At 51.4% G+C, this 26,766-nt stretch overlaps 1 protein-coding gene across 4 annotated transcripts in view; it reads left to right on the top strand.

Moving 5' to 3' along the window:
- TRAPPC9 (trafficking protein particle complex subunit 9) overlaps positions 1-26,766 on the top strand; it is a 570,461-nt gene that overhangs the window by 100,956 nt on the left and 442,739 nt on the right. For all 4 annotated transcript variants that reach the window (XM_042923740.1, XM_042923741.1, XM_042923739.1 and 1 more), the window contains 2 exons: positions 12,894-13,020; positions 24,522-24,667. In XM_042923740.1, the coding sequence (XP_042779674.1) occupies positions 12,894-13,020; positions 24,522-24,667 (273 nt within the window). The remainder of the gene's footprint in view (positions 1-12,893; positions 13,021-24,521; positions 24,668-26,766) is intronic.

Here is a 26,766-nt window from a genome sequence, read left to right as displayed (position 1 = left end):
TCACGGACCGTGAAATCATGACCTGAGCCGAAGTCGGTCGCTTAACCGACTGAGCCACCCAGGCGCCCCCTTCACGGCATGTTTCTAGAGACACTTGGTACCGCACTCGCACTCCCTTGAACGTTGTCCCCACCGGTGCTCAGCCTCAAGCCCACCCGGGGCCTCATGGGAGAGACAGAGGCGGGTCGGCAAAGAGACAAGAAGACGCAGGGGTGGCGTGGGAGGCGCACCAAAAGGAGACAACAGCCTTCCAGTTAAAGGCCAGCCCTGGGTTTCAAGGCCAGCTTGGGGCACCTTGGGGCAGGCTCAGAGTGGGGGGCCGGGGTGCTGTGCATCTCGCTCGGGTCAGGCAGAGGCTGGCCAGGCACCTTGTGAGCAGAGGTGCTGCCTCGTGGTGGGGGGTGGGGGGTCTTGGCTTCAGTCGTGGTGGTCTGCTCCTGCTTCGTCCCCAGTCTCTCAGCAAACTCAGCACGGGTCTCTGCCTCCTGGGGTTTATCCTCAAGAATCCTTGTCTCTTCCTCCGCTTGGCCCTCCTCCTGAGAGTACTTTCCTTCAGCAGCACTGAGGCCCTCCAGCTTCTGGTCCGCCAGTGTGGTCCACTCCCCCATCTCCCGGCGGCTCAGCTCACGCCTCTGTGCGTTCTGGGCCCCCCTCCGTCATCAGCAGCGCCCCCGCTGCCACTCCGTGCCTCCGGGCTGCCCCCTCTGCAGCCTAGCTTCTCGGAGTTGGATTTCCTAGAGTTCATCTTCATTGTTCTTTTTAATATATAGTTTTAATGTTTGTTTATTTTTGAGAGAGGTAGAGAGAGAGAGTGTGCATGCAAGCACGAGTGGGAGAGGGGCGGAGAGAGAGGGAGACACAGAATCCGAAGCAGGCTCCAGGCTCCTAGCTGTCAGCACAGAGTCCGATGTGGGGCCGGAACCCAGAACAGCGAGGTCATGACCTGAGCCAGTCGGACGCTCTTGTTTAAATAAGTTTATTTATTTTTGAGAGGGAGAGAGACAGAGAGAGAGAGATAGAGAGAGAAAGAGCACGAGCATGAGTAAAGGAGGGGCAGAAAGAGAGGGAGAGAGAGTCCTAAGCAGGTTCTGCACTGTCAGCCCGGAGCCCAACACAGGGCTCGAACTCATGAACTGTGAGATCATGAACGGAGCTGAAATCCAGAGTCTGATGCTTAACTGACTGAGCCATCCACGTTTCCTTTCCTTCACCTTGTGAGGCTCGATTTTCAGTGCCCTTCATACGTCCCTCTTGCTCTCACGAGAGGCTTTCTTGGCTTCCGTCAGCTTTTGCAGGGCAGTGGCCGGGCCCTCCTGGGCACCCTCCAGCTCCCCTTCAACCGGCTGGGTCCCGGGGCTCGGGGAGGCCACCTCAGCTTGGCCTGCACCGAGGCCCTCCTTTCCCCTCCCTCCTGCAGGCGCTCGGCCCCCTCCTCTGTGCCAGCGGCCGCAGAACCACCCGGCCCCGGCTCGCTCTCAGCTTCCTGCCTCCTCTGCCTGGCACTGCAGCGGGTGCTCCTACAGTTGTACTTGCAGTCCTGACCTCTGAACTTTACGCGTGGAAACCGGACATGTCCCCTGAATTTCAAAGGGTCCTAATATCACCGTTGCCCCAGCTGAATTATCTTTTCCTCGAGGGTGTCACGGTTTTCTTCTTGGAGGCCTAAAACTTTTGGAGTCGTTCCCAAATTATCCTGCCCGGCCTATATCCTCTTTCCCTCCCCAGGCCCAAATTTTTATTTAAATTCTAGTTAATTAATGTATAGTACAGTATTGGTTTTAGGAGTAGAATTAAGCATTCATCCCTCACATGCAAGGCCCAGGGCTCATCAGGACAAGTGGCCTCCTTAGTCCCCATCCCCCAGCTAGCCCATCGCCCACCTGCCTCCCCTCCAGCAACGCTCAGTTGGTTCTCTATCATTAAGAGTCTTTGATGATTTGCTCCCCTCCTCTTTTTCCTTCCATATGTTCATCCGTTTTGCTTGTTAAATTCTGCATCCTGTATCCTCTTAATTGTTTGGATAGGTCCTCTATCCGTTCTGATGCTTGAGTTTTTCTCACGTGGGATCCCTCTTCCCCCTTCCACTGTCCCAGCCACGGTTCAGACTTTCAAGAGCCAGTTCTTGGACTCCTGTCCTGCTTCCTGGCTTTGCTCCTTCTGGTCCATTCTTCACACGGAAGCCAGAAGTATCTCCTTGAAATGCAAGCGAAATCGCATCCTTCTGTTCCCTGCGAGCGGCGGTGACGGCCCCTCTCTGTCTTAATAAAGTCTCAGCTCCTTCTCAAGGACGTTGGCAGTTTGATCCAAACCATCTTTTTAACCTAATTTCATTTCACTTCCATCTGCTTAACCTGTATCTCCTATCTGCTGGACTTCTGTGTCGCTCTTTAAGCGTGTGGCGTGGCTTTCCGCGCTGCTCCTGTCGCAGTGAACTCCGCCTCCTACAAACGGGAAAGTCAAACTCGCCCCCTCTTTACCTCCTCCTGGCCTTACCTACTTCAGAATTCAGGATCGTTTCCTTGTGTCCTGAGAGTAATTTTGCTCTGGCTCTCTTATGAGGTCACGCCCTCCTTGGGTCTTACTCACCTTTGATCTTTCCCCATTCTGGATAGTGCTTTACCTGGAAAGTAGTCAATACATGCGAAACCGAATTGATTTCTGTTGTCTTTTCCACGTTATTCGTTAGTATGTATTGATGGAGACTGAGGAGTTAGGGGATCTTGTTGTCCTCAAAGAGGAGGCCATCGGTTGAGGGTCTGAGGTACAGATCTTCCTCACGCAGGGCAGATAGCCGGTATTTGTTGGTTAAAATTTTTTTTTTAATGTTTATTATTTGAGAAGGAGACAGAGAGCAAGCAGGGGAGGGGCAGAGAGACAGGGAGACACAGAATTGGAAGCAGGCTCCGGGCTCCGAGCTGCCAGCACAGAGCCCGACGCGGGGCTCGAACCCACAGACCGTGAGATCATGACCTGAGCCAAAGTCAGCCGCCTAACCAACTGAGCCACCCAGGCACCCCTGGTATTTGTTGGTTAAAGGAATGCTGAGTGAAGTATGAAATAGTTTCAGAAGAAGGGACATGGCTGAGCACAGCAGTTTGTCACGAGGGAGAGCCTGGGGGAGACGTGGAGGGAACACTCGGCCGGAGCAGGGCTTTCTGAGCTTCACTCTGCTCCTCTGTAAATCGGGGTGGCGGTGGCACCCCTCACGTAATCTCTTGGGGACAATTTAGTGAGACAACATTTGGAGTGCTTGGCCCAGTGCCTGGCGTATAGCAAGTCCTCCTTAAACGTCAGGCTGCCGTCGAGAACAGCGCATGTGGGGGGACAGGCTGCGCACGCCCTCACAGTGAACTAGGAGCTCCGTTGCAACGCGGGTGCCTCGGCGCTGTCCACGGACATTTCAGGGTGCTGCGTTCTTCACGCGTGAGGAGCACCCCTGTACACAACCCCTGGCTTTTCTTTACCAAACGGTGTTGGAAATTCACTTCCAAGTATTTCTGAAATGTTTTTTATTGTACAACTAGTGTGTCCTTATTATACTTATTTTAGAAATCTTGGAAAAAAAACAGAAAAGAAAAAGTTATGCATAATCCTGCATGGGCAAACACTGTTAACATTTCAGTGAATTTTTTGGTATTGTTTTCTATTCTTTTTAAATTGGATTTACCTTTAAAATTTTTTTAATGTTTATTTGTTTATTTATTTATTTATTTATTTGTTTATTTATTTTGTAATGTTTATTTATTTTTGAGAGAGACAGAGACGGAATGCGAGTGGGTTAGGGGCAGAGAGAGAGGGAGACACAGAATCCGAAGCAGGCTCCAGGCTCTGAGCTGTCGGCACAGAGCCCGACGCAGGGCTCGAACTCATGAGCTGTGAGATCATGACCTGAGCTGAAGTCGGACGCTCAACCGACTGAGCCAGCAAGGTGCCCCAATGTTTATTTATTTTTGAGAGAGAGAGACAGAGTGTGAGCAGGGGAGGTGCAGAGAGAGAGGGAGACACAGAATCCGAAGCAGGCTCCAGGCTCCGAGCTGTCAGCACAGAGCCTGATGCAGGGCTCGAACTCACAAACTGTGAGATCATGACCTGAGCTGAACTTGGACGCCCAACCAACTGAGCCACCCAGGCGCCCCTGGAATTATCTTTAAGTTGAATTTACTCTATAAATATGGTTTTGCATCCTGATTTTCCACATAACAGAGATCTTCCGTATTATCTCAGACTCTTTATAAATGTCATCGTTAATGATTATGTAACTTTGCACTGTTACTGTACTTTACCTTATCTGACTGTTAGTTCATAGTTGGATGTGCACATTCTTTCTAATTATTTATTAAGTCTTTATGCTTAGGAGAATTTCCCCTTGTGGGTGTTTTATTGAGGTCTCTAGAGATATTTAAATGTTTTCTAGGTAGTGCTTTAAATAGATGAGGATATAACGAGCGGGTGGCTTCACATAATTGCCTTTCATTTTGGTAGAACATGTTTACATACTTGAAAAGAACAAGGAAAAATGTTTCATCTCCTGGTCTACTTGAAGGGTCGCTTGTCAGAGACTCTGACCTGCCACCATGTAAATTAAGCGAGAAACAAGAAGGAAGTTATGCGGGCGGGAGGCGGCCTGTGTGGCTCACTGCGGGTTTGTCTAAGTCCGTCCCGTCAGTTAGGGAAGGGCTTGTTTTCTTGGTACACAAGGGCGTCTTCAGTGTCTGCTGTTTTGGCACATCGTTGGTCATCTTTCTAGTGGTGACACTGGGGACTGTTTTGCCTTTTGGGGTTGGACCATCGTCCCGCCTGGATGTACACGTGGAATGAAGAAGAGTTGAGTTGGTTTTTCCTGCTACGTAAGATGCTTGACTTGCCGGACGTGTTGGATTGGCTGCTCCGAGACACCCGTGTTCTCCTCCGTTATTTTCACCTCCTGGGGCGGTTCGGGTGGGCCGCACAACACAATGGAAAAAACAGTTTGAACTCAGAGCTCTGAGTTTGCATGTAATTTAGCCACTTCGTATCTGAATGCTTTAGGAAATTCCTTCTGAAGCCTCAGATTTCCTCTCTGTGAAATGGGCACAGTAATGCCCAAGGGAAGTCGCTCCATATGGTGGAAGAAGCCCTGGATTTGAGAAGCCTGGGCTTAAAGTCCCAGTCTTGCTCGTGAGCAGTGTGACCTTAGAAAAGCGGTATCTCGTCTTGGATGCTGCAGTGGGGTGGGTGATGGCGTTCATCACTGGGTCAGTGTTAATATCTAGGGACGAGACGGTGCACGTGACGGCCCCTGACGGCTGGCCGCCTGGACGTACTTGGCACGTTACTCCTGGCTTGGGGGCTGGCGCCACTTTCTCGGTCCCCACCAGGTCCCAAGTGGTCGTTGTTGGGTTCCTGCGCCTGCCACGGTCCCCCTTCAATGGGGACACGTGACCCTGAACCTTCAGGAGTGACATTGGTTTTCTGTCTGCATCCTCATCGGCCTCTGTGTCGCATTCACCCCTGTTTCTCTTCTTGTGGAAACGCTCATCTTTTGGCTTCTCGCGTCTCAGTCCGAACTTCCAGGATGGTTTCCTTTCAAGCTGATTTCCTACTTTTTCCTTTTCTCCCTGCCCTTTGCCTCTGTGTTTCCCTGAGTGTCGTCATGGGGCCTCCGCTCTTCCGTGGCCTCCTTACGCTCTCCCCAGGAGGTGTTCTCTCTCTGCTGATGTTCCTGGTGCTCAGGACCCTACCTTCTTCCGGTCCACCGGCCTCGTCACCAGCCGGCCGTCCCTTGGGTCTCTTGGCCCCTCTGGGCAGCTCCTCCGTATTTCAGACGCGGTGCGTCTGAGCCCCGTGTTGGGATGTTGTGGTTGCTGGCCTCTGTTGTCCTGGGACGTCCCGCTCGGTGCCTCTGCCGTCCCCCCAGCCCCGTGGCCTTCGGCGCCAGCCTCGACACCCATCCGCGCCGTGTCCGCTCGCACGGCCGAGCCTCCTCCTCACACCCTTAATAGGGAGACTAGTTGGAGTGTGGCGTCTTTGCTCGTGCCCACACGTCTCTGTGTTCCAGGGCCCACACCACACCTGGCACATGCCTTAGTTTCACTGACGTTTTTTCTTTAATCATGGTAAGATATACACGGCACAACGTTTACCGTGTTCACCATTTTTCGAGGTATAACTCTGTGGCATCGAGTGCGTGCACGCTGTTGTTTATCCGTCACCGCTGCCCATTTCTAGGGTCTCCCCATCATCTCAAACCGAAGCTCTGTCCCCCTGAACAGTAGCTCCCTTTCCCAGCCCCTGGTACCTCCTGCTCGCCTCTCCCGTGCATGCATGAATGTGACGGCTCCAGGGCCCTCACAGCAGGGGGCTCATGCGCTAGTCGTCCTCACTCAGCACAATGTCCTCAAGGCTCATCCGTGTCATAGCAGGTGTCAGAGTCTCCGTCCTTTCTTAAGGCTGAATGACACTCCGTTTTCTCTATGACCACATTGTGTTTGTTCACGGATGGACCCCTGGGCTCCTTCCACCTGTTGGCCGCCGTGAGCAGCGCTGCTGTGCACACGGCGTGCAGGTTATCGGTTTGAACCTCTGCCCTCACTGCTTCTGAGTATCCACCCAGGAGGGGCATTGGTGGCTCGTGTGGTGACTCCGTGGGACTGCCGTACTGCGTTCCTCAGAGGCCGCCCCGCTTTGCCCTCTCCCACCAGCCGTACACGAGGGTCGTGCGGTTGTCTTTTGGGTCACCCTGTGACATTTCCTTTTATGACGAGAAGAGAAAACAAGTAAGGCACGTTTCCAAGTCGTTGTTAGCGACGTGTATGGCCACAGAGCGGGCTGGGCGGTGGGGCCCGCCCAGTTCGGCACGGCCTCTGTCTGCCCAGGTCCTGGTGCCAGTGAGCAGTTGCACTTTCTGAGAAACATGTCGTGTCCTTTCACATGGGCTGTGTCGGTAACACAGATGACGTTTTATCCCTGTCTTGTCTTTTTGTTTTGTTTTCAACTCATCTAGAAGCCAGGGGGGGCCGAGGAGGTCTACTTATTGGGAACCCCCTCAAAGATCTCAGCGTCATAATGCTGAAAGATCAATAGTACTGGTCTTAGGAGAGCAGTTCCAAGGTGAGCTGCGGTTTGTATTTTCTGTAAGTGAAGGTGTCAGAACCGATTCCGAAAGTGTACTTTCAGATCGTCTCGTCTTGGGCCGCACCTCTGCTTTTTTCCTGTGTATCTTTTATTTTCTTCTTCCTTAGTATTTTTCTTTCATATTTGGAAGAAAAGACGTGCTCCTTTCTCTTCTCTCCTGTTCAGAACATCATACCTGATTTATGCAGACACGGGTGTCTGACATGATTATTTAAAGGAGCACAAAGTGCCGAACTGTGAAATCAGGATGTGTTGGGTTTTGTGCCAGTGTCATCTTTTGAAATGGCAAATGGCCTGTGACTTTTTCTGTGCTCAGAAGTTGGGGTGCTCATATTTTCTGCTTCTATAAGAAACAGTACAGTCAGGTGGCAGCTGGGCTTTCTTAAAAATGTTGTCTTTGCATGATTTCTTTAATTTCTGGGATGGAAAAATAACTCTCAAGGGTATTAGGTGCTCAAGCTTGAGTGAAATGAACCGTCGGGTCTTCTGGGCAAAGTTGGACAAGTTTATAGTGATGTTATGGGCTGCGTGTGTCTCCCTCCAAAGTCATAGGTTGAAACCCAAGCCCCCAGTATGATTGAACTGAAGGCAGGGTCTTTGGGAGGTAATCAGGCGTGCAGTAGGTCTTAAGGGTGGGACCCTTCTGGTGGGATTGATGCCCTCGGAGGAGGAGACACGTGCCCGGAGAGAAGGCCTTGCGAGGACACAGCGGGAGGGTGGGAGCTGCAGGCCGTCGAGTGGGCTCTCACCAGGGACTGAGTCTGTAGCATCCCGATCTGGGGCTTCCCAGCCTCCAGTGCTGTGAGCAGTATGTGTTTGTGGTGAGTCACCCACTTTATGCTATTTTGTTATGTCGGCCAGAGCAGACTAAGGCAGCTGAGTTTTAGTGGAATAAATTAAGGAGTTCTCACTTCCCTCTGACCAAATCCCACGCTTAGGACAACGCTCGGATTGGTCACGAGCTTCGTTCCAGCCGGGCGTGCGGAACACGGGTTCGAACCGCTGTGGCCGGGAGCCCTGCTGTTTGTGTTACCGCGACACTGGGGTGTCTGTGATCAGGCCTAATCTGGGGGACAGGAAGACGTCGTCACCTCGGATCCAAATTCCAAAATTCCAGCTCGGTGCCTCTCTTGAGCAGATCGTTTCACCTCCCCAGGCTCGTTAAATATTTTTGCTGCGACACATTCTCAAACAGAAAGGTACCAGGAATAATGAAGCGGTCCCATACACCAGATTCGATGCTTAGTAAGATTTTTATACATTTACTTCATTTCTCACTTGCTTTGTGTGCTGAATTACTTTTTAAAAACCCTAAGACATCATTTCAGTTCACACCTTCAGTCCTTAGGATGCACTGCTTAAAAAAAGGACATTTCCTTATATACCCATGGTATTTAATATCACACTTAAACATTAATAAATCATTTTCGTAGCATTTTATATTAATCCACAATCAGATCTCTCAGATCGTCACCAAGCTAATGTTTATCACTTTAAAAGGGGGATAATGATGCCTCCCACCCCTTTTTGGCAGGATTTTGTGGGAGGGGGATGGCAAACGTATTTCGGATAAAAATTATTGAGGTTCTGCTCTGTACCAGGATCTCTTCCCTTACGGTTCTGTAGTCTGAGCGCCTGTTACAATACTTGGCATGCAGTAAGTGCTCAGTACGTGTAACTGGGAGTAGTGAGTGCAGCTGTCCAGGTAGGGGCCGCTTAGTGCTGAAACAGTGCTGGTCTCCATTGACGGCAGGACCAAGTACAAACTAAGTGGACCCTGAGCGGCCCCACCGTTTCTCGCCTCTGAGCACCTCTCCTTTCCTTCCCTGCACGGAGGCCTTCCTTGTCTGCCTGGCAAACTTGGGTGCGTCCTCTGTTGCCAGCAGTGAGATCCCTGCAGCAAAGTCACAAGTCTCTGAGGTGTCCTGTCTCAGAGAGGGACGCACGTGTGAGGCGCGTGTGAAATGTTTGCCAGTCACCGCGTGGGAAAGCCAGCAGCCCCCTCCCACGGCAGCCAGTGTCATATTCTACGTTGCTGTTTCCACCTGGAGCCCCCGTGCCCCCTGCACCCTCAGCCCTTTGGGCGTTTTCAGTCTTAGCCTGCTCCCTCTCACACGTGCCTCGGGCAGCTTCTCTGTTAGGTTTTGTTGTGCACATACAACTTATAATGATATATTGGGATTCATTCTGTGTCCTTAGTCTTTTTTCCCCCTCAGACATGGTTTCTTTAATGGCCATATGTCCTTATTCTTGTCATTCTTTCCCTGCAACGTAGCAAAACCTCCAAGTATTGTACTCATGGTGTTTGCTTCCAGAGACCTGTGCCCCTAGACAAAGACCGAATGTTGCCTCTTCTTTATGAAGCCTTATCAGTAGAATCAGGTTTCGTGCGTGGTCTTCTCCCAGACTCTGGTCCTGCCTCTGTGAAATCACTTGTGAGGAATTGTAGTGTTTTATTTTGACATCATATTCTTTCTTTCTTTCTTTCTTTCTTTCTTTCTTTCTTTCTTTCTCTCTCTCTCTTTAATGTTTATTCATTTTTGAGAGAGAGAGAGAGAGAGAGAGCACGCGCGCACAAGTGGGGGAGGGGCAGAGAGAGAGAGACGGAGACACAGAATCCGAAGCAGCTCCAGGCTCTGAGCTGTCAGTACAGAGCTCAACACAGGGCTCAGACTCACAGACCGTGAGATCAAGACCTGAGCTGAAGTCGATCGTTCAACACACTGAGCCACCCAGGCACCCCTTAGTTGCCAAATCTTAAAATTTAAAGTAAAGTCACTTAACAAAATCTCAACACTTAAAACATTTTGTAAGTGGTCCCTTTTGTCAAGGCCTAGAGAGACAGTAAGAATCTAGCAGTGATGAGTGCCCTTGGCTTCCAGACTCTGATTTCTAAGCACTGTTTCCCACTAGGATCCAAGGGCTTCTTGGAGAAATGGTTTGGTTCTAGGTCTGGGACTGAAAATGAGCTAGAAAGAGCAAGCTGTTGATGAATAATGAGGCCTTATCTAAAGGACACAGGAATCACTGTGACAGAGCTCCCAGTGGACAAAGATGGGACAACCTGAACATCAAAAAAAAGTGTGATGGCAATCAAGTGACATACCAAATGTATAAAAATCCACCAGTTCATAATGGTACTAAATCACATCTAACCCCCTGGACATCCCTGGAAGCAGTTGTCCACTCCAGTAAGTACAGGGAAAGGCTCAGCCATTCATCACCCCTCTCTTCTGTATCATTGGTGTTCTGGGATGGTTGATAAGGAACAAAATCCTTCCTCACAGACAGATTCTAGGTTTTAAGTACAGAGAACTTAAGAATTACAAAATCACCATTTTGTAATCCTTGATAAACTAACGAATCTGGGAAACAACGTAGGGCAGGTGCTCAAATCCACGAGGAGAGAGGTCAGTGGGACCTTCCCATCGGATGGACCTCAGCAGCAATCGCACGCAAGCATTTACTCCGGAAACTCCACTGCAGTGACATGAAGTCTCTGGGTGGTGGGACGTGGTCCTAGTTCCTGTGCCCTGTGGAAGCTCCAGAAGGCACGGGCGCCCCGGACGTGAGCGTGGTGCAGAGGGGGCTCCTGATGTAGTGCCGTGAGAGGGATGAGGGAGGAGAATTGGCCGATAGTCCTGTCAGGAGCCGGTGACACCCCCACGTCCCCTCCCTGGCTCCGGGGGGAGAGGCCCCGCCCCCAGCAGCTTATTAGCATGTCACCTGATGGGAAGTGAGGCGAGAGTTGATCTGCCTGGAGCCACCGCGCACAGCTGGCGGGGAGGGCCCCGTGCACCTGGCTTCCGCAGAGCCCCGAGGACGCTCGCAGCCAGGCTCATCCCCCGCCTGGACAGCGAGCAGACGGAAAGGAGGGGCCGGAACGCACAGGCCCTGGGGTCCCCGGTGAGCCGGCCCTGCACGAGAAGCCGGCAGCCGCGACGCCTCCCTGCTGGCACTCGCGCTGTGCACAGTGTCGGTGCGGAAAGGCTGATCCACAGCTAAGCCAAGGCGTGTGCTGCGGGGCTTTTCCTGGATGACCCTGCAGGGGGCGTCAGGCTTCACGGGTAGATTCATTTCCCTCTTCATTTCAGCAGGGTTTACTCAGAGGCCGTAATCCAACTTGATAAGACACCTAAGCCACGAGCCCCGTACCCAGCATTAGGCAAATGAGGTCATTTGCACACCATCGCCTGGAGCCCTTCAGGAGATTTATCGCGTATAGATTTCCTTATTTAAAGAATTTTGTTCATCTTGCAGATAAACATTACAGTGTCACATCCAAAGTTAATTCTGGTTGCTTTCTTGCCCCCCTGTTTCCCAGAGAATGCTGCTTCGACACAGAAATGCCTGTGGCAGCAGCTTTTACCAGTTAAAATATGTGTCCTTGCCTCGATATTTGCTACTTACGGTCCCCAGTCCCGGAGGAGCACTATATCTGGTCTCTGGCAACCTTGTCCCCTTTCTCTCAGTGCAGCCGTGTGGCTGTGTGATGACCGTCAGCTCTCACTGTCTCACTGCACTCAGTGCTCACATCTGCCACTCATTGCTTTCTTTTTTCTTTTTGATTGAGAGAGAGAGAGAGAGACACAGACAGAGCGTGAGCAGGGCAGGGGCAGAGAGAGAGGGAGACACGGAATCCGAAACAGGCACCAGGCTCTGAGCCTTCAGCCCAGACCCCGACGCGGGGCTGGAACTCACAAACCGCGAGGTCATGACCTGAGCCGAAGTCGGACGCTTAACCGACTGGGCCACCCAGGCGCCCTGCCAGTCACTGCTTTTTAATGCTTTACCTCTTTCCATCCTGAGTAGTTTCTTCAGAGCAGAAGGTTGGCTCTGGTTGAATGCCTTCCCCTAAGGCGATCCCACCTTGGACCAGCGGGACCAAGCCATTCATCTGAAGCTGGGGCGACTCCTAGGTGTTGTGTCCCTCTGTCACCACTGTCCCCGTGCCCTCCACCTTTCCCTGCAGGCAGTGGCAGAGGAAATGGAAGCCAGGAGGAGTGAACTCCCTTTCCGCCTCCCTTAATCCTTCCAAAGGGATCAGTGAGAAGACCACTGGCTTAGGTCTGACACATCTTTGACAAGCCTTGGGCCTGGTTTGGTCTCAGCTTTTCCATTTGTAAAAAGAGCATTGTGATGCCTGCCTTCCTGAGTAATTACGCAGTTTGGGGTGTGTAACGTGCTCTTGGGCTCCGGGTGTTACAAAGCCTGTGAGCATGTTGTGGACCGTAAGCCGGCATTCCCTGTATCCTGTTTTCCTCCCTCCCAGCCAAGGGGTGGGGGTGGGGTGGAGCAAAATAGTCTGGGTTTGTAATTATTCTCTTAAATATCTATTACACAGATGGATTGTAGACTCCTTGGGGAAAGGGCCTGGCATTTGGCTTGGTACCTAGTAATTTCTGGAAATATATATGTCAGGTAATAAAATATACTGATTCTCCAGTCCTGCCTGCCTACTGACTTTCTTGGAATTTGGTAAGGATTTATTCTCTTGGGAAATGAAGTCTTCTAGAAGACAGTAATTTAACTTCCTTTTTATCCATATGCCCCTGAATGGAGCCATTGCTGGTGATTATTTAAATGAAGTGAATAAAGCATCTGCTTTCTTTTGGTCTCTTGTATCAGCGCCCCTTCATTTCTGTCACAATATGGACTTGCTGGACTGGCATGGATTGGGTTAAGAATTTTATTTTGCTCAAACCACCCCCCCGCAAAACCCAAAGACCCCTACTTTTACTCTTATTTAATTGACCTTCATTTTGTTTTTTCCTTTTCAGAAAAGAAAGACGTGACTCAAAGCCTGGAGAACTACACGTGCAAATGTCCTGGGACCATGGAACTCCTCACCCTCCCAGGTGGGCCCACCCTGCCTCCAGTGCCCTTCACCAAGCTTCCCATCGTCAGGTAAGGCGGGCCCTGCCAGCGTGCCCAACGGGCGCCTCACTGCCAGATTTGTCTACCACTTGCGTCATAAATGTGGATCCTGACCAGAGTTTCCATTCTCTTTTTAAAAAATTTTTAAGTTTTATTTGTTTATTTTGAGAGAGTCAGAGACAGTGGGAGTGGGGGAGGGGCAGAGAGAGAGGGAGAGAGAGAGAATCCCCAGCAGGCTCCACGCTGCCCGTTGCAGAGCCCGATGAGGGGCTCGAACTCGTGAAAGCGCGAGATCCTGACCTGAGCCGAAATCACGAATTGGACGCGTAACTGACCGAGCCGCCCTGCTCCCTCCCCTCCACCCCTGAGAGTTTCAATGTTTGATTGCTGTGTATCTGGTTCATTATCTCCTTAAATCTCAGCAGTGGCGCTAGGAAGTGGGAGGATCGTGTCGATGAGAGAATCGGGCCAGGGCATCGTGTAACTGCCGTGTGCCTCGTGGACGACACAACCAGATGCAGACCTGGTCTGCCTGCTTCCAGAGCCCGCGGCGTGACCTCTGCGGGGATGAGACATACCTGGCCTTGCCTCTTCCTCCTACAGGCTTCCAGGCTTTCCCCTTTCCTTAGACCACAGGCCCCTGCCACACGGACAAGGGTGTAGCCCCTCCCACACACTTGGGTGACTTCCCTGACGCCGTGCGTGCCCTGGGGTCCGTCTTTCTTCTCCCCGGCGGTAACCTGTCGAGTGCACGCTCGTTTTTTCAGACTCATTACAGGCCTGGTTTTTAGGAGGCCTTTGCCGGCACTCCCTCCTGCTGCACGCACCCGCCATGGGTAGGAGAGTCTTGGGTCTCCATTGCACCCACTGCTGGCCTGCCTCACAGTATGCGCCACTGTCTGTGGTCTTTTTTAATGATTTTTCATCTTCATCATGAACTGTCCGCGTCTAAATTTGCATAATAGAACATCCTGAACCTAACAGAACATTCTAGGATTTTGGTGCTGCATCTAGATCCCCACGTGGTCAGGAGTTTTGTCAGTGGAGCAGGGCGGGCTGGTCCTGGCAGGTTATCGGGGCTGAGGAGGAAAAGTGCTTTTCTCCACATGGAGACACCGGGAGGGGAAGGTTATGTCACAGAGGCAGCCCCGTATGGAAGTTAGAACGTAGGGTTTATTCTTTACTAGTGTGTGACCTTGGTCCTGTGAGCCTCAGTTTCAGATCTTGAAAATGGGTGTAAAAATTGCTCCTCCTGGGGCTGTTGGTGTTGTTTTAGCTGAGCTGATGCTTACAAAAGCCTGGAGCCCGGTGGCTGGCACATCCAAGCACTCAGTAAATCTCCGTTTTCTTCTTGGAGACATCTTACACCTACATTTGCAGATAGAGAATTGATTGAAAAAATACTGTGATGTTAGCTCTTCAGTCCCTTAGCTGTCTAAAATCCTTAGATGAAACAGATTGGGTAGAAGCAGGCAGTCTGACGTTTAGGCAAATACTGTGAAACCTTCAGTGACCAGTGTTTCGGCAACGAACCTGTGCTGGGGAGCTGCCTCTGAACGGCGAGGTGAGCGTTGCCGGAGGCCCGTGCCAGTTCTCTTGCCTGGTGTGGTCAGGGATGATCTACAAGAAACTGGTTTTATGTACTACCCACCAGGTGTAAACACGTTCTGAATGGTTCTCAGAGACCGTCAGCCTCAGAAATAAGCCGTTTGTCCCGGTGACTCATTCGTCACCCCACTCATGCCTGATGTTGTTAAAACTAGAAAGAGAAACTGCATGTAATCAGGTGTGGGATGCCCCATGGGTGGGTTCTTCACCCCACGGCCGATCAGCACCACTGGTGAAGTGGAAGGAAACCCTTTTGGAAGATTTGGCAGGTCAGCACATCTCCCAGCCTGCCTTGCTCCCCGTTGCTCATGGGACAGAACCCGACTTGTTTGCTTTGCCTGACTTTACAGGGCTGCCTGTGGCCGCTCCATCTCCAGATTTTGCTGTGAGCTCCTGTTCCTCTGGTCCCACCAGGGCCGTGCACCTTGCACAAGCACTTGGGGTCGCAGAAGTGTGTGACGGGGTTTCATTCCTTTGTTTGGGCTTCGTCTTCTGCTTGAAATGTCTCTGCTGCCCCGACTGCCTGTTACTTAGTCGTCTTTCAAGATTTAGTTCAAGGAATATCTCTTCTCTACAGCCTTTCCTGAAGCCCCCCAGGTGCAAATACGTACACCCTCCGTGTACATTGTAATTTCTTTCAGCCACAACTTGACCCTGGATGAAGGGGACAGGGCTCTTTCTCTCCTCTGTGTGAGGGCACCCTGGGAACCACGACGAGGGCCCTCGAGGGCCCAAGCGTGCTGGCATCCCGGTCTGGGACTTCAGCCTCCACAGCTGTGAGGGGGAGACATTTGCTGTTTAGGTCCCCCTATGTTTGGTATTTGTGTCACAGCAGGCCTGACGGACCACGACCGGCACTCTAATGGTCTGGATTGTCCCCGCCATACAGTGGGGAGTGTCTTGCATTGTGGGGGCTGCGTATACATCAGGCATGAGTGTGATTTCTCAGGAGCAAGATTTTGACGAGAGTTAAGCGGTGGAGACTGAGACCTGTACCATCGTGTGAGAAAGCAAGCACAGATGCTGATTACAGGTGGCAGACCACGTGATTGGTGTTCAGCCAGACTGCGGAGCACGGTGGGAGCTGAGAGAGCCTGGGTGGGATGGCCGGGGGTCCACGCTGCGTGTGGGATTGCCACCCTCCTACAAAACCCGCGTTCCTCATTTCTCTTGGAGAGGGCCGATGCAGCTCATGCGGACTGGGACGACGTTTCGGGCACTCGTGCCTGGAAACAAGGACTTTGTCCGCATACTTAGAGCCAGATTGAAGCCAGCATCAAGAGTCAGCCCTGTAGCCCCAGGAGGAGCTCAGCATTAGGTGCAGTTGAAGACTAAGCTTCCGGGAAGTGTTCCAGAGGAGCTGGTTGAAAAAGGCCCACAGCCGTGAGTGACCAGACCCGCTGGGTAGGATTGTGAGGCACAGGCTGCTGTCTTGCCGGAGATGCCTCGTGGGCTTGGCTTCAGCTGTAGAAGAGAAGACTGGAGCCCTTACGTCTGTTGAGAACTTGCCTCGTCCTTGACAGTGAAACCATCTCATCAGCTTACAGGAAATACTTACCTGCTGTGTGTGGCATGGGCTCACCCAGAAGCGGTTAAAGTAGTCATGTGATGCAAGTTAGCCCAACAAAAGGGGCCAAAAGATATCCCTGCTGTAATTTTATTCTTTTTTCAATTAAAAAAATTTTTATTTCTATTTTTCTAATTTTTTTTTTTTAACATTTATTTATTTTTGAGACAGAGAGAGACAGAGCATGAACAGGGGAGGGTCAGAGAGAGGAAGACACAGAATCGGAAGCAGGCTCCAGACTCTGAGCTGTCGGCACAGAGCCCGATGCACGGCTCGAACTCACGGACCGCGAAATCATGACCTGAGCCGAAGTCGGCCGCTTAACTGACTGAGCCACCCAGGCGCCCCAATTAAAAAATTTTTAATGTTTACTTATTTTTGAGACAGAGAGAAACAGAGTGTGAGCAGGGGAGGGGCAGAGAGAGAGGGAGACAGAATCCGAAGCAGGCTCCAGGCTCCGAGCTGTCAGCACAGAGCCCGACGCGGGGCTCGAACCCCCGAGCCGTGAGATCATGACCTGAGCCGAAGTCAGCCGCTTAACCAACTGAGCCACTCAGGCGCCCCTCTGCTGTAATTCTATTCTAAATTTCAGTTGATCGAATATTTGTTGAGTGCTTGAGCTGCTCAGCCCAGTGGTGAATGCTGGGGCTTCAGTCGTGGTCAGGCAAGAGCCACACCCACACCGAATGGTCAAGCAGGAGGCTGCCAAACCCACATCTGGTTCCCACTGCCCAGAGTGAGAGCAGAGGAAGTCCCATGAAAACTAGAAGCCCTCTTGTTTTGTTCCTTCTAGAAATCTCCATAAAATGATAATGTACACAAAGGCCAGTAACAGTCCTGTAGAGTGTTCACGTACTGAAGTTGTGAATTATTAAGGAAGAAGTGGTAGTAAAGCTTAGCCGCCATTTACAGTAAATAGTGAGGGTTCATCTGGGGGCGGTATTGGGGGAGGATCTGTTGGTTGTTTTCTGAGAAACTAATATTGAACTTCTTTAGTCTGGGAAAGAGCTCTAGAGTTCGTGTGGGTATTCTGATTGATAAGGATCAAACCCTCCAGTCAGAATGGGCTTTGAGTGGCTTTGAGTGGCTTTGGTACTTTTAAAACTTAAACTTTTTTTTTGTTGTTGTTGTTAAAAAATTTATTTTTGGGGCGCCTGGGTGGCTCAGTCGGTTAAGCGTCCGACTTCAGCTCAGGTCACGATCTCGCGGTCTGTGAGTTCGAGCCCCGCGTCGGGCTCTGTGCTGACAGCTCAGAGCCTGGAGCCTGCTTCCAATTCTGTGTCTCCCTCTCTCTCTGCCCCTCCCCCTTTCATGCTCTGTCTCTCTCTGTCTCAAAAATAAATAAACATTAAAAAAAAAAAATTTATTTTTAAGTCATCTCTACACCCAACATGGGGTTCAAACTCTCAATCCTGAAATCAGGAGTTGCATGTTCTACCGACTGAGCCAGCCAGGTGCCCCTAAAACTTAATTGTATTATTTGAGGAAGGGTTACAGGTATTTATTCACAAAGGGGCCTAGAGGCCATGATAGTTGGGGCCGTTTTCCTGGTTGATGAAGCTGGGCAGCCAGCCTCCCAGATCCCAGTCCGGGCTCGGCTCCCGGGACCTCATCGGGTTCAGCCTCTGCCCAGCATCTTTTCTCTGTGTGATCGCCACACGCATAACCTCCCTGACGCATCTCACAAGCGCTTTGTGGGGATCGTGAGACCTGTGGTGCTCACGTGTCGCTGCCGTGGCGGCACGTGAGCCCTTTCCAGCCATGTTGGTCGTGTTTGGCCAAGTGTGGGGCACGTGTGGCTGCTCTAGTCCCTGCCCCTCCGTGCAGAGGTCCCCGGCAGGTTCGTAGATAGGTTTCTGCTGTGAAGAAGGTAGATGGCGTCAAAACCAAGCAAGAGAAGGTCGGCAGCTTTCCCCTCTTCCTGTCGTTGGTGCGGCTCGTGTCGCGATCCCAGGGGTTGCTCTGCACTGCCCTGCATGGTCCCCATCAGCCACGGTCAGTCTTTGACAGGTCGGCATTTTCCAAGTGGAATCTCTAAATATGAGCCCTGTTTTGGACACTTTATCCCTGGAAATCTGCTTTCCTGTTGGCGGCTTCACAGACTATATGTAATGTTATTAGTTTTGCAGTGATTCCTGCTAAATGAACTGTTTCCTTTAGGTCAAGGGCTCAATAATTGTTCTTCCATAGGATCCATTTTATAAAAAGACATTTGATGCCAAGTTTTGAGTTATGAATGAATGCTGTGACTGCTTGTTGGGCTACTTTTCTGGCTGACCATAGAATTCCTTCTCTTTCAATTCCTTTGCATATTTAATTTTAGTTTCTTTTTTACTTCTGTGTTTTTTTTTCAAGAGAGTGAGCAGGTGGGAGGGGCAGAGGGAGAGAGAGAGAGAGAGAGGGAGAGAGAGAGAGAGAGAGAGAGAGGAAGAGGGAGAGAGAGGGAGAGGGAGAGAGAGAGAGAGGGAGAGAGAGAGAGGGAGAGAGAGAGAGAGAGGGAGAGAGAGAGAGGGAGAGAGAGGGAGAGAGAGAGAGAGAGGGAGAGAGAGAGAGGAAGAGAGAGAGAGAGAGAGGGAGAGAGAGGGAGAGAGAGAGGGAGAGAGAGGGAGAGAGAGAGAGAGGGAGAGAGAGGGAGAGAGAGAGAGAGAGAGAGAGAGAGAGAGAGAGAGAGGAAGAGAGAGGGAGAATCCCAAGCAGGCTCCACCCTCAGCGCAAAGCCCGAGGCAGGGCTCAATCCCATGACCCTGGGATCATGACCTGAGCTGAAATCAAGAGTCAGATGCTCAGCTGAGCCACCCAGGCGCCCCTCTTCTGCCTATTATAGAAACCTTTTATGAGATCTGGAATTTCTGTGCTTGTATAGAGGAATCCTGTAGAATCACAGATGACACTCGTTTTTTAGGTGGTGACTGTGGCATGGGGTGGAGAGCTCTTTGTGTTGTAAGAAAACAGAATCGTTTTACACGTAAATAAACTCTAAGGCTCAACGACGCTATGCTTGGTCCAAGGCTCAGCAGTCTTGGAACCAGTCTGGTCCCAGCAGGCTTGGAACCAGAACTTAATTTCTTTATTCCAGTCCAGTGTTGGAGTCTTTGCACCAGGGGCTTTGGTGTCTGTTGGTAAACAAGTGTTGTTTTAAGGGGGGGAAGAGAAAGGCTTTTGCAACCCACTCTGTGTTAGGCACTATTACAGGCGTGCTCTAGATGTAGGAGCTTGCTTAGTCCTCAAAGTGGCCTGCTACAGCTTGAATATATCACTTCAGATACTTCTCCGTCTTTGCCTGAGCTCGGATCAGTAGAAACAAAGACTTGTCTCAGGCAGACGGAAGATCCAGTGAGCGGCATGGCCCAGGTCTGGCCAGATGATGCCACCCCAGTGTCTAACAAAGCTCGGTGACTACGCCTCTTTGCAGTGTGTGCCCTCTGCAGGCAGGCCCCAAGAGAAGGTGCTGAGCATTGCACAAGCTGGTTCTCCTTCCGAATTGGCCACCTGCCTTAGGGGGAGTGAGGCAGGGGCAGAGCGAGGACAGGACCATTACTCTGAGGACATCCCTTCCCACGGAGGCGTGGAACGAGGAAAGGAGGTGTCCTCTTTCCCCATAGCATTATCAGGTAGCGGTTGTTTTCCTATTCTGCAGGTGGAAAGGCCGAGGTGCAGGGGGATGAAGTAATCCATGATGGTTGAATAGCTGGTGGTTCCTTCAGACTCTGGTCAGGGTCTGCGCACACCTCGGTGTGCTTCTCAGGGGGCAGCCTGAGAATTACCTGCAGGTGAACGCTTTTGGCTGGACGTGAGATCCATACCAGGCATAGCATCCTGGCTAGTCTTGAGGTTTGGTCACCTTAGTCCCAGTGTAGTGTGGCACGTAACTTCTTGAATGCTTGCAGACAGCTAGGGTTTGCCACTATTGGTAATCAACTGCTTTGGCTTGAGTTTATAGTTTTGAAAGATTTGGAAGCTGAGTTAGAAATTCAGCTTTGGGAGGTGATTCATTCAGTGTTTCTTGAGCTACCGGGCACTGGATGCCCAGGTGCCCTGTCCTTGGAGAGCTCACAGCCGAACTGAAACAGGTAAGAAATTGTGAGTGGTTCTGGTCCAGTATGAATAAAGCATACTGGGTGCATGTGGGGGTGGGGGGGGTGGGGTCAGAGCAAGTGTGCAAGATAGAATCCTTGGCTTGGAGCACTTTGGTTTGTAAGCTCTGTCTCCTCCCTTGGATCGTTGTGGAAAATGGGTGACAGTCATGCGTGTGGCTGTGACAGTCCACGGCGGGGCCGGGGGGAGTTGTGAGCGACCACTACGCGCCGTAGGGATACTTGTGCATAGGACAGGATTGCACTAGGTATCTGAGATTCCTTCCAGCTGAGAAAGGCACTGATCGTGCCGATTCTATACGGGGTCTTTATTAGTCAGTGTGGGTTGGCCTGCGCTGTGGCAGAAATACTAACCCTGAATCTCGGAGAGATTAGCCCTTACAATAAGGGTTTATGTCTCACACGAAGTTTGATGCAAGTCGGGCAGTTTTCCAGGGCAGGTGACCTCTGAGGCTACTCGGTGACCCGGAGCCTGCGTCCACGCCTGTGCCCCACCGTGCCAGTGTCTGGCCTCCCGGATCGCCGCGTGGTGGAGGGGAGAGAGCTGGAGGCTGGCGCGCTGCTTCAGCGTGCGTCGTCTCGTGGCTGAGTGACATCCCGTTGTGTGTCTGCACCACAGAGGTGCTCGGCGTCACTCGTCATCAGGGAGATGCGAATCGAAACCACAACGAGCTATCACCGTGCACCTGTTACTGTGGCTGTCGTCAAGAAGAGGATGTGGACAAGAGGGAACCTTGTGTGCCGTTGGTGGGAATGTAAATCAGTCCACCCACCGTGGAGGTTCCTCAGAAACGTTAAAAATAGATCTGCCATATGATGCAGCAATCTTGCTTCTGCGTATGGATCCAAAGGGGGTGAAAACAGCATCTCGAGGAGACGCGTGCGCCCCCGTGTTCGTTGCAGCATTACTCACAATGGCCCAGGCACGGAGACAACCCAAACGCCCATCAACAGATGGGATAAAAAATATGTGAAAAACAACGTCCTAAAGGTGCTGAAAGGAAATGAGAAACAAACAAAGGGCTGAGTTCCAGGGGGATGCCCGTGGCTCCCTCACGACCTGGGCAGAGTCCCAGGGGGACGCCCACGGCTCCCTCACAACCTGCTGGCCTGTCCTTCCTGCCAGGAGGCGCTGCACGTGCAGAGGGCAGGTGTGCTGGGAGGGTCGCTGCCAGGCCACCCAGCGTCCCACCTCCACCCTGTCCTGTCAGTGCCTGGCCTTGGAACATTCCAGATTCTAACCCCACTTGCCTAGCTGGTCATGGAGGGTCACAGGTGCTGTGGTTTAAGAGCATAGTGCCTTTTTGGGTAGTCCCTGCGGTGGCTCCAAACTGCAGGGCACTTCCCTTGTGCTCTCCGGAGTAACTTGTGTTGGTGGGCGGGGCTGCAGTCAGACCTGATGTCTGCCCCCAGCCCACTGCTGGGGCCACAGTCAGACTGGTGTGTACCTTATCTTCCCCTCTTCCAGGGGCAGGACTCACTGTGGAGTGGTGTGGCCCCTGTCTGGGCTACATGCACACTGCCAGGCTTGTGGTGCTGCTTTGATGGGATCTGGCCAAGGGCGTATTAGCTGGGGTGGATCCGCGAGGTGCACAGGGGCGGGAGGGGCAGGCTTAGTTCAGAAATCAGTTGCATTCTTATACACTAATAAGCAACAGAAAGACAAATGAAGAAACTGATCGCATACACAATTGCACCAAGAATCATAAAATACCTAGGAATAAACCTAACCAAAGATGTAAAAGATCTGTATGCTGAAAACTATAGAAAGCTTATGAAGGAAATTGAAGAAGATATAAAGAAATGGAAAAACATTCCGTGCTCATGGGTTGGAAGAATAAATATTGTTAAAATGTCAATACTACCCAAAGCAATCTACACATTCAATGCAATCCCAATCAAAATTGTACCAGCATTCTTCTCGAAGCTAGAACAAGCAATCCTAAAGTTTGTATGGAACCACAAAAGACCCCAAATAGCCAAAATAATTTTGAAGAAGAACACCAAAGCAGGAGGCATCACAATCCCAGACTTTAGCCTCTACGACAAAGCTGTAATCATCAAGACAGCATGGTATTGGCACAAAAACAGACACATAGACCAATGGAATAGAGACTCCAGAATTGGACCCACAAAAGTATGGCCAACTAATCTTTGACAAAGCAGGAAAGAACATCCAATGGAAAAAAGACAGTCTCTTTCACAAATGGTCCTGGGAGAACTGGACAGCAACATGCAGAAGAATAAAACTAGACCACTTTCTTACACTCTTCACAAAAATAAACTCAAAATGGATGAAGGACTTGAATGTGAGGCAGGAAACCACCAAAACCCTAGAGGAGAAAGCAGGAAAAACTTCTCTGACCTCAGCTGCAGCAATTTCTTACTTGACACATCTCCAAAGGCAAGGGAATTAAAAGCAAAAATGAACCATTGACACCTCATGAAGATAAAAAGCTTCTGCACTGCAAAGGAAACGATCAACAAAACTAAAAGGCAGCCAACAGAATGGAAAAAACATATTTACAAACGACATATCGGACAAAGGGCTAGTATCCAAAAATCTATAAAGAACTCACCAAACTCCACACCCGAAAAACAAATCATCCAGTGAAGAAATGGGCAGAAAACATGAATAGACACTTCTCTAAAGAAGACATCCAGATGGCCAACAGGCACACGAAGAGATGCTCAACGTCGCTCCTCATCAGGGAAATACAAATCAAAAGCACACTCAGATACCACCTCACGCCGGTCAGAGTGGCTAAAATGAACAAATCAGGAGACTCTAGATGCTGGAGAGGATGTGGAGAAATGGGAACCCTCTTGCACTGTTGGTGGGAATGCAAACTGGTGCAGCCGCTCTGGAAAACAGCGTGGAGGTTCCTCAAAAAATTAAAACTACATCTACCCTATGACCCAGCAATAGCATTGCTAGGAATCTACCCAAGGGATACAGGAGTGCTGATGCATAGGGGCACTTGTACCCCAATGTTTACAGCAGCACTTCTGACAATAGCCAAATTATGGAAAGAGCCTAAATGTCCATCAACTGATGAATGGATAAAGAAATTGTGGTTTATATACACAATGGAATACTACTTGGCAATGAGAAAGAATGAAATATGGTCTTTTGCAGCAATGTGGATGGAACTGGAGAGTGTGATGCTAAGTGAAATAAGTCATACAGAGAAAGACAGATACCATATGTTTTCACTCTTATGTGGATCCTGAGAAACTTAACAGAAGACCATGGGGGAGGGGAAGGGGAAAAAAAAGTTACAGAGAGGGAAGGAGGCAAACCATGAGAGACTCTTAAAAACTGAGAACAAACTGAGGGTTGATGGGCGGTGGGAGGGAGGGGAGGGTGGGGGAGGGGCATTGAGGAGGGCACCTGTTGGGATGAGCCCTGGGTGTTGTATGGAAACCAATCTGACAATAAATTTCATATTAAAAAAGAAGCATAGCACCTCCCGTGGTGTCACAGCTTTAGGCCGTGTGATTGGGGTAATTTGCAGTCTCTCGTGTCAGTTACCTGATGGATGACGCGGAGGGCATAGTGATAGAACCCAAGCTGGGAGGGTGGTTGGGATGCTTGACTGAGGTGGTATGTACGAAGTGGGGAGCAGGGGTCTGGATGTGCTCAGGCTGCGGAGTTCGGCCCATTCCAAATAAACGGTAGCTGACCGACCTGAGCGTGCGTGGCTGTGAGCGAACGCCTACAGTGGGGACAGCAGCTTAAGACGCAGGCTGTGCTGCTGGGGAGTCAGCCCCCCTCCTCAGGAGAGCAGACGGCACTATCAGCCTTTGTACCTGGCACCGTTGGCTCTCACGGTCAGGGGCTCCTCCGTGTGGAGGGTGCGCCCACCAGCGGGGAGGCAGGTGGCAGGGAGCCAGCCTGTGCCGCGCAGCAGGTACCGGAGCCTTGACTCGAAGCCTCCCAGTAGTCTGTGGGGGAGGGCCCCGTGCGCGTCCTGTGGACGAGGGGCCCGGTGCAGAAAGGGCAAGGCACTTGTCCCCAGGCGTGGAGCTGGCAAGCGGTGCAGTTCAGATTTCGGCCGGGTCCTCCTGGCCCCGGGAGCTGGCCGAGGGCGTGACTGCCGTCCGCCCTGGGGAGCACGGTCCCCTGAGGTCAGGTGCAGCGTGTTTCTCCTTCTGCTGTTTGGTTTGTTGTTTCTCTGTGACGTGAGGTTTGGCAGTATTTATGCTGAGGCCACACTAACAGGGCGGCTGAAGTGTTTTTGTTCCATTTGAAACAACAGGCGTGTGAAGCTGTTGAACCTTCCCGCCAGCCTCCGGCCACAGAAAATGAAAAGCTTGCTGGGTCAGAACGTGTCGACCAAGAGCCCCTTCATCTACTCACCAATTATCGCACACAACCGTGGAGAAGAGCGGAACAAGAAAATAGGTAGGCCCGTTTATCCTGGCTTCCTGGCTGTGCCCTGCCGCCCGGCTTCCGTCGGCTTTTCTACAGTCCGCTTCCTTCGCGCATGTGTGTGTATGCTTCCTGTCAGTTCGTCCCATTTGCTGCCAGCGTCAGACCTTTGCCCCTAGATCTGGTGTTTTGTCTTTTACTTTTATTTTTAAAAAATGCTTATTTATTTTGAGAGAGGAAGAGAGCACATGGGGGAGGAGCAGAGAGAGGGAGAGAGAATCCCGAGCACGCTCTGCCTGCCAGCGTGGAGCCTGATGTGGGGCTTGATCCCACGCACTGTGAGATCATGACCTGAGCTGAAATCTAGAGCTGGATGCTGAACTGAGCCACCCAGGCGTCCCTAGATCTGAGTTTTTAAAATTGATTCCATCAAAGGTGAGTTTTGGGGAAGTTTTAGAAATGGGCAGACTTGCGTTATCTAGACTGAGGCAGACGACCAGAGAGTGATCTTTGGAGCCCAGAGTGACTTGGGAATCATCAGCCATCAGAGGCTGACCTAGGTTTGGGCTGGACTGGGGTAGGGGCAGCACGCTCTTTTCTCTGTTGAGCCCTTGTTTGTGCTGGAGCTGCGGATGCCCATGCCAAGACGTCTGGTGGCCCAGCAAGGACCGGTGAGCTGTGTTTCAGGGATAGATAAGGGTCAGCGGTCATTCTTGAGACTCTCCAACGTGCTTTTCTGTGCGCCAAGCTCCCCACTGGGTCTCAGCCCTGTCTGCTCATCTCCTTCCTCGCAGCAGACCCGGGGCTTGGGTGCCCCCTCTCTGTCCTTCCAAAGCCTGGCCCAGCAGCGGGTCTTGTTCTCCGCCAGCTCCCCCTTCCTTGGGCCCCTTAATCTTGACATAATGGTGCCCAGCACTGCCACACGGGAGCCTGTGTGTCACAGTGTCGTAGCTGAAGGGTTGACGGTCGTGGCCCTGGTGGGTCATTGCTGATTCCCTCTGAGGAGTTTCAACACGAGACCTGAGAAGCTTTTGCTCTCTGCTTTCTTCTCCTGTTTTACTCCTCCTCTTAATCTGTACCCTAAAGGTAGCAAAAAGGCAGCCTGACTCCATGAGGAGCTTCCTCCCAGGGTACAGGGGTCCTGCTGCACTTACCCCCACCCCTGCCCTGCAGCATGGACCGTCCGTGGCCTGCCTCTGTGTTCTGCTGCTGCCCCTCTTACTGCCCCTGTCCTCACACCCAGCCGCACAGCTCCTTGCTGTCCTTGGAATGTTACAGTCTAGCTGCGGTCTCGGGGCTTTGTGCCGGCTACGCCCTCTGCCCGGGGCTCATCCCCCGTGCCATCCTCAGAGAGAGCGGTCTTCTCTGATCCCTGCACCCCTGGAGCCGCCCTCCCAGCCCTCCGTGAGGCTGGGTTCTCTTCATAGTCCTCAGGTATGCGCTCATCTGTTTCTGTTTCCCTGCCGTCTGTTCACCCGCTGTCCTCCCACCAGCCCTGGAAGGGTGCTGCACGGATGCTGGAAGGAATGGGGTAGATATTATGAACCCCATTTACAGATGCGGAAACTGAGAGCCAGAAAGTTTGCATGACTTGTTGAAGAACTCAGCTCAGGCCTTGGCTCCTGGCGCATTTCGTGCCTGTTGGCTTGCACCATGCGGCTCAAGGCCAGAGTGCCAGCATTATGCATGCCACACGGTCTCAGTGAAGAGTTCTTAACATGAATACCGGCACTAGAATTTCTTAGCATCTGTATGGATCTCAGAGTAAACCTTATTCCCAGTTAGTTATCTGAACACCTTGAAACCGAAGTGTTTCATCAGAGAGGAAGTTGTTCCTAAGTCAGAGGGCGTACCTGGGCCGGGGGTACTCGACAGACCCCGTGCTTTCTTGTAACGGCCGGCATTTCTTTGTTCCACCTTCATCTGAGGGTGTCACGCTTCAGCACATGCAGTTTTCCTAGTGTTTCTGGAAGAAGTAAGTGTTAGTTTTCTTCTATAGTTGCAGAAACAAAGAGTGATGACCTCCCAGGCGGCAGAGCGAAAACCTGAGTCCACATCTTTTTAGAGCAGGCCGGTGCCCCCCGGTTTTCTGCCGAGCACAGAGCACATGTGGCAGGGGCTCGAGCGAGTGA

Source organism: Panthera leo, chromosome F2, assembly GCF_018350215.1.
Source record: "Panthera leo isolate Ple1 chromosome F2, P.leo_Ple1_pat1.1, whole genome shotgun sequence".
NCBI lineage: Eukaryota > Metazoa > Chordata > Mammalia > Carnivora > Felidae > Panthera > Panthera leo.
Note: the sequence above shows the minus strand (reverse complement) of the source record. Positions and strands in the feature narration are given on the sequence as shown.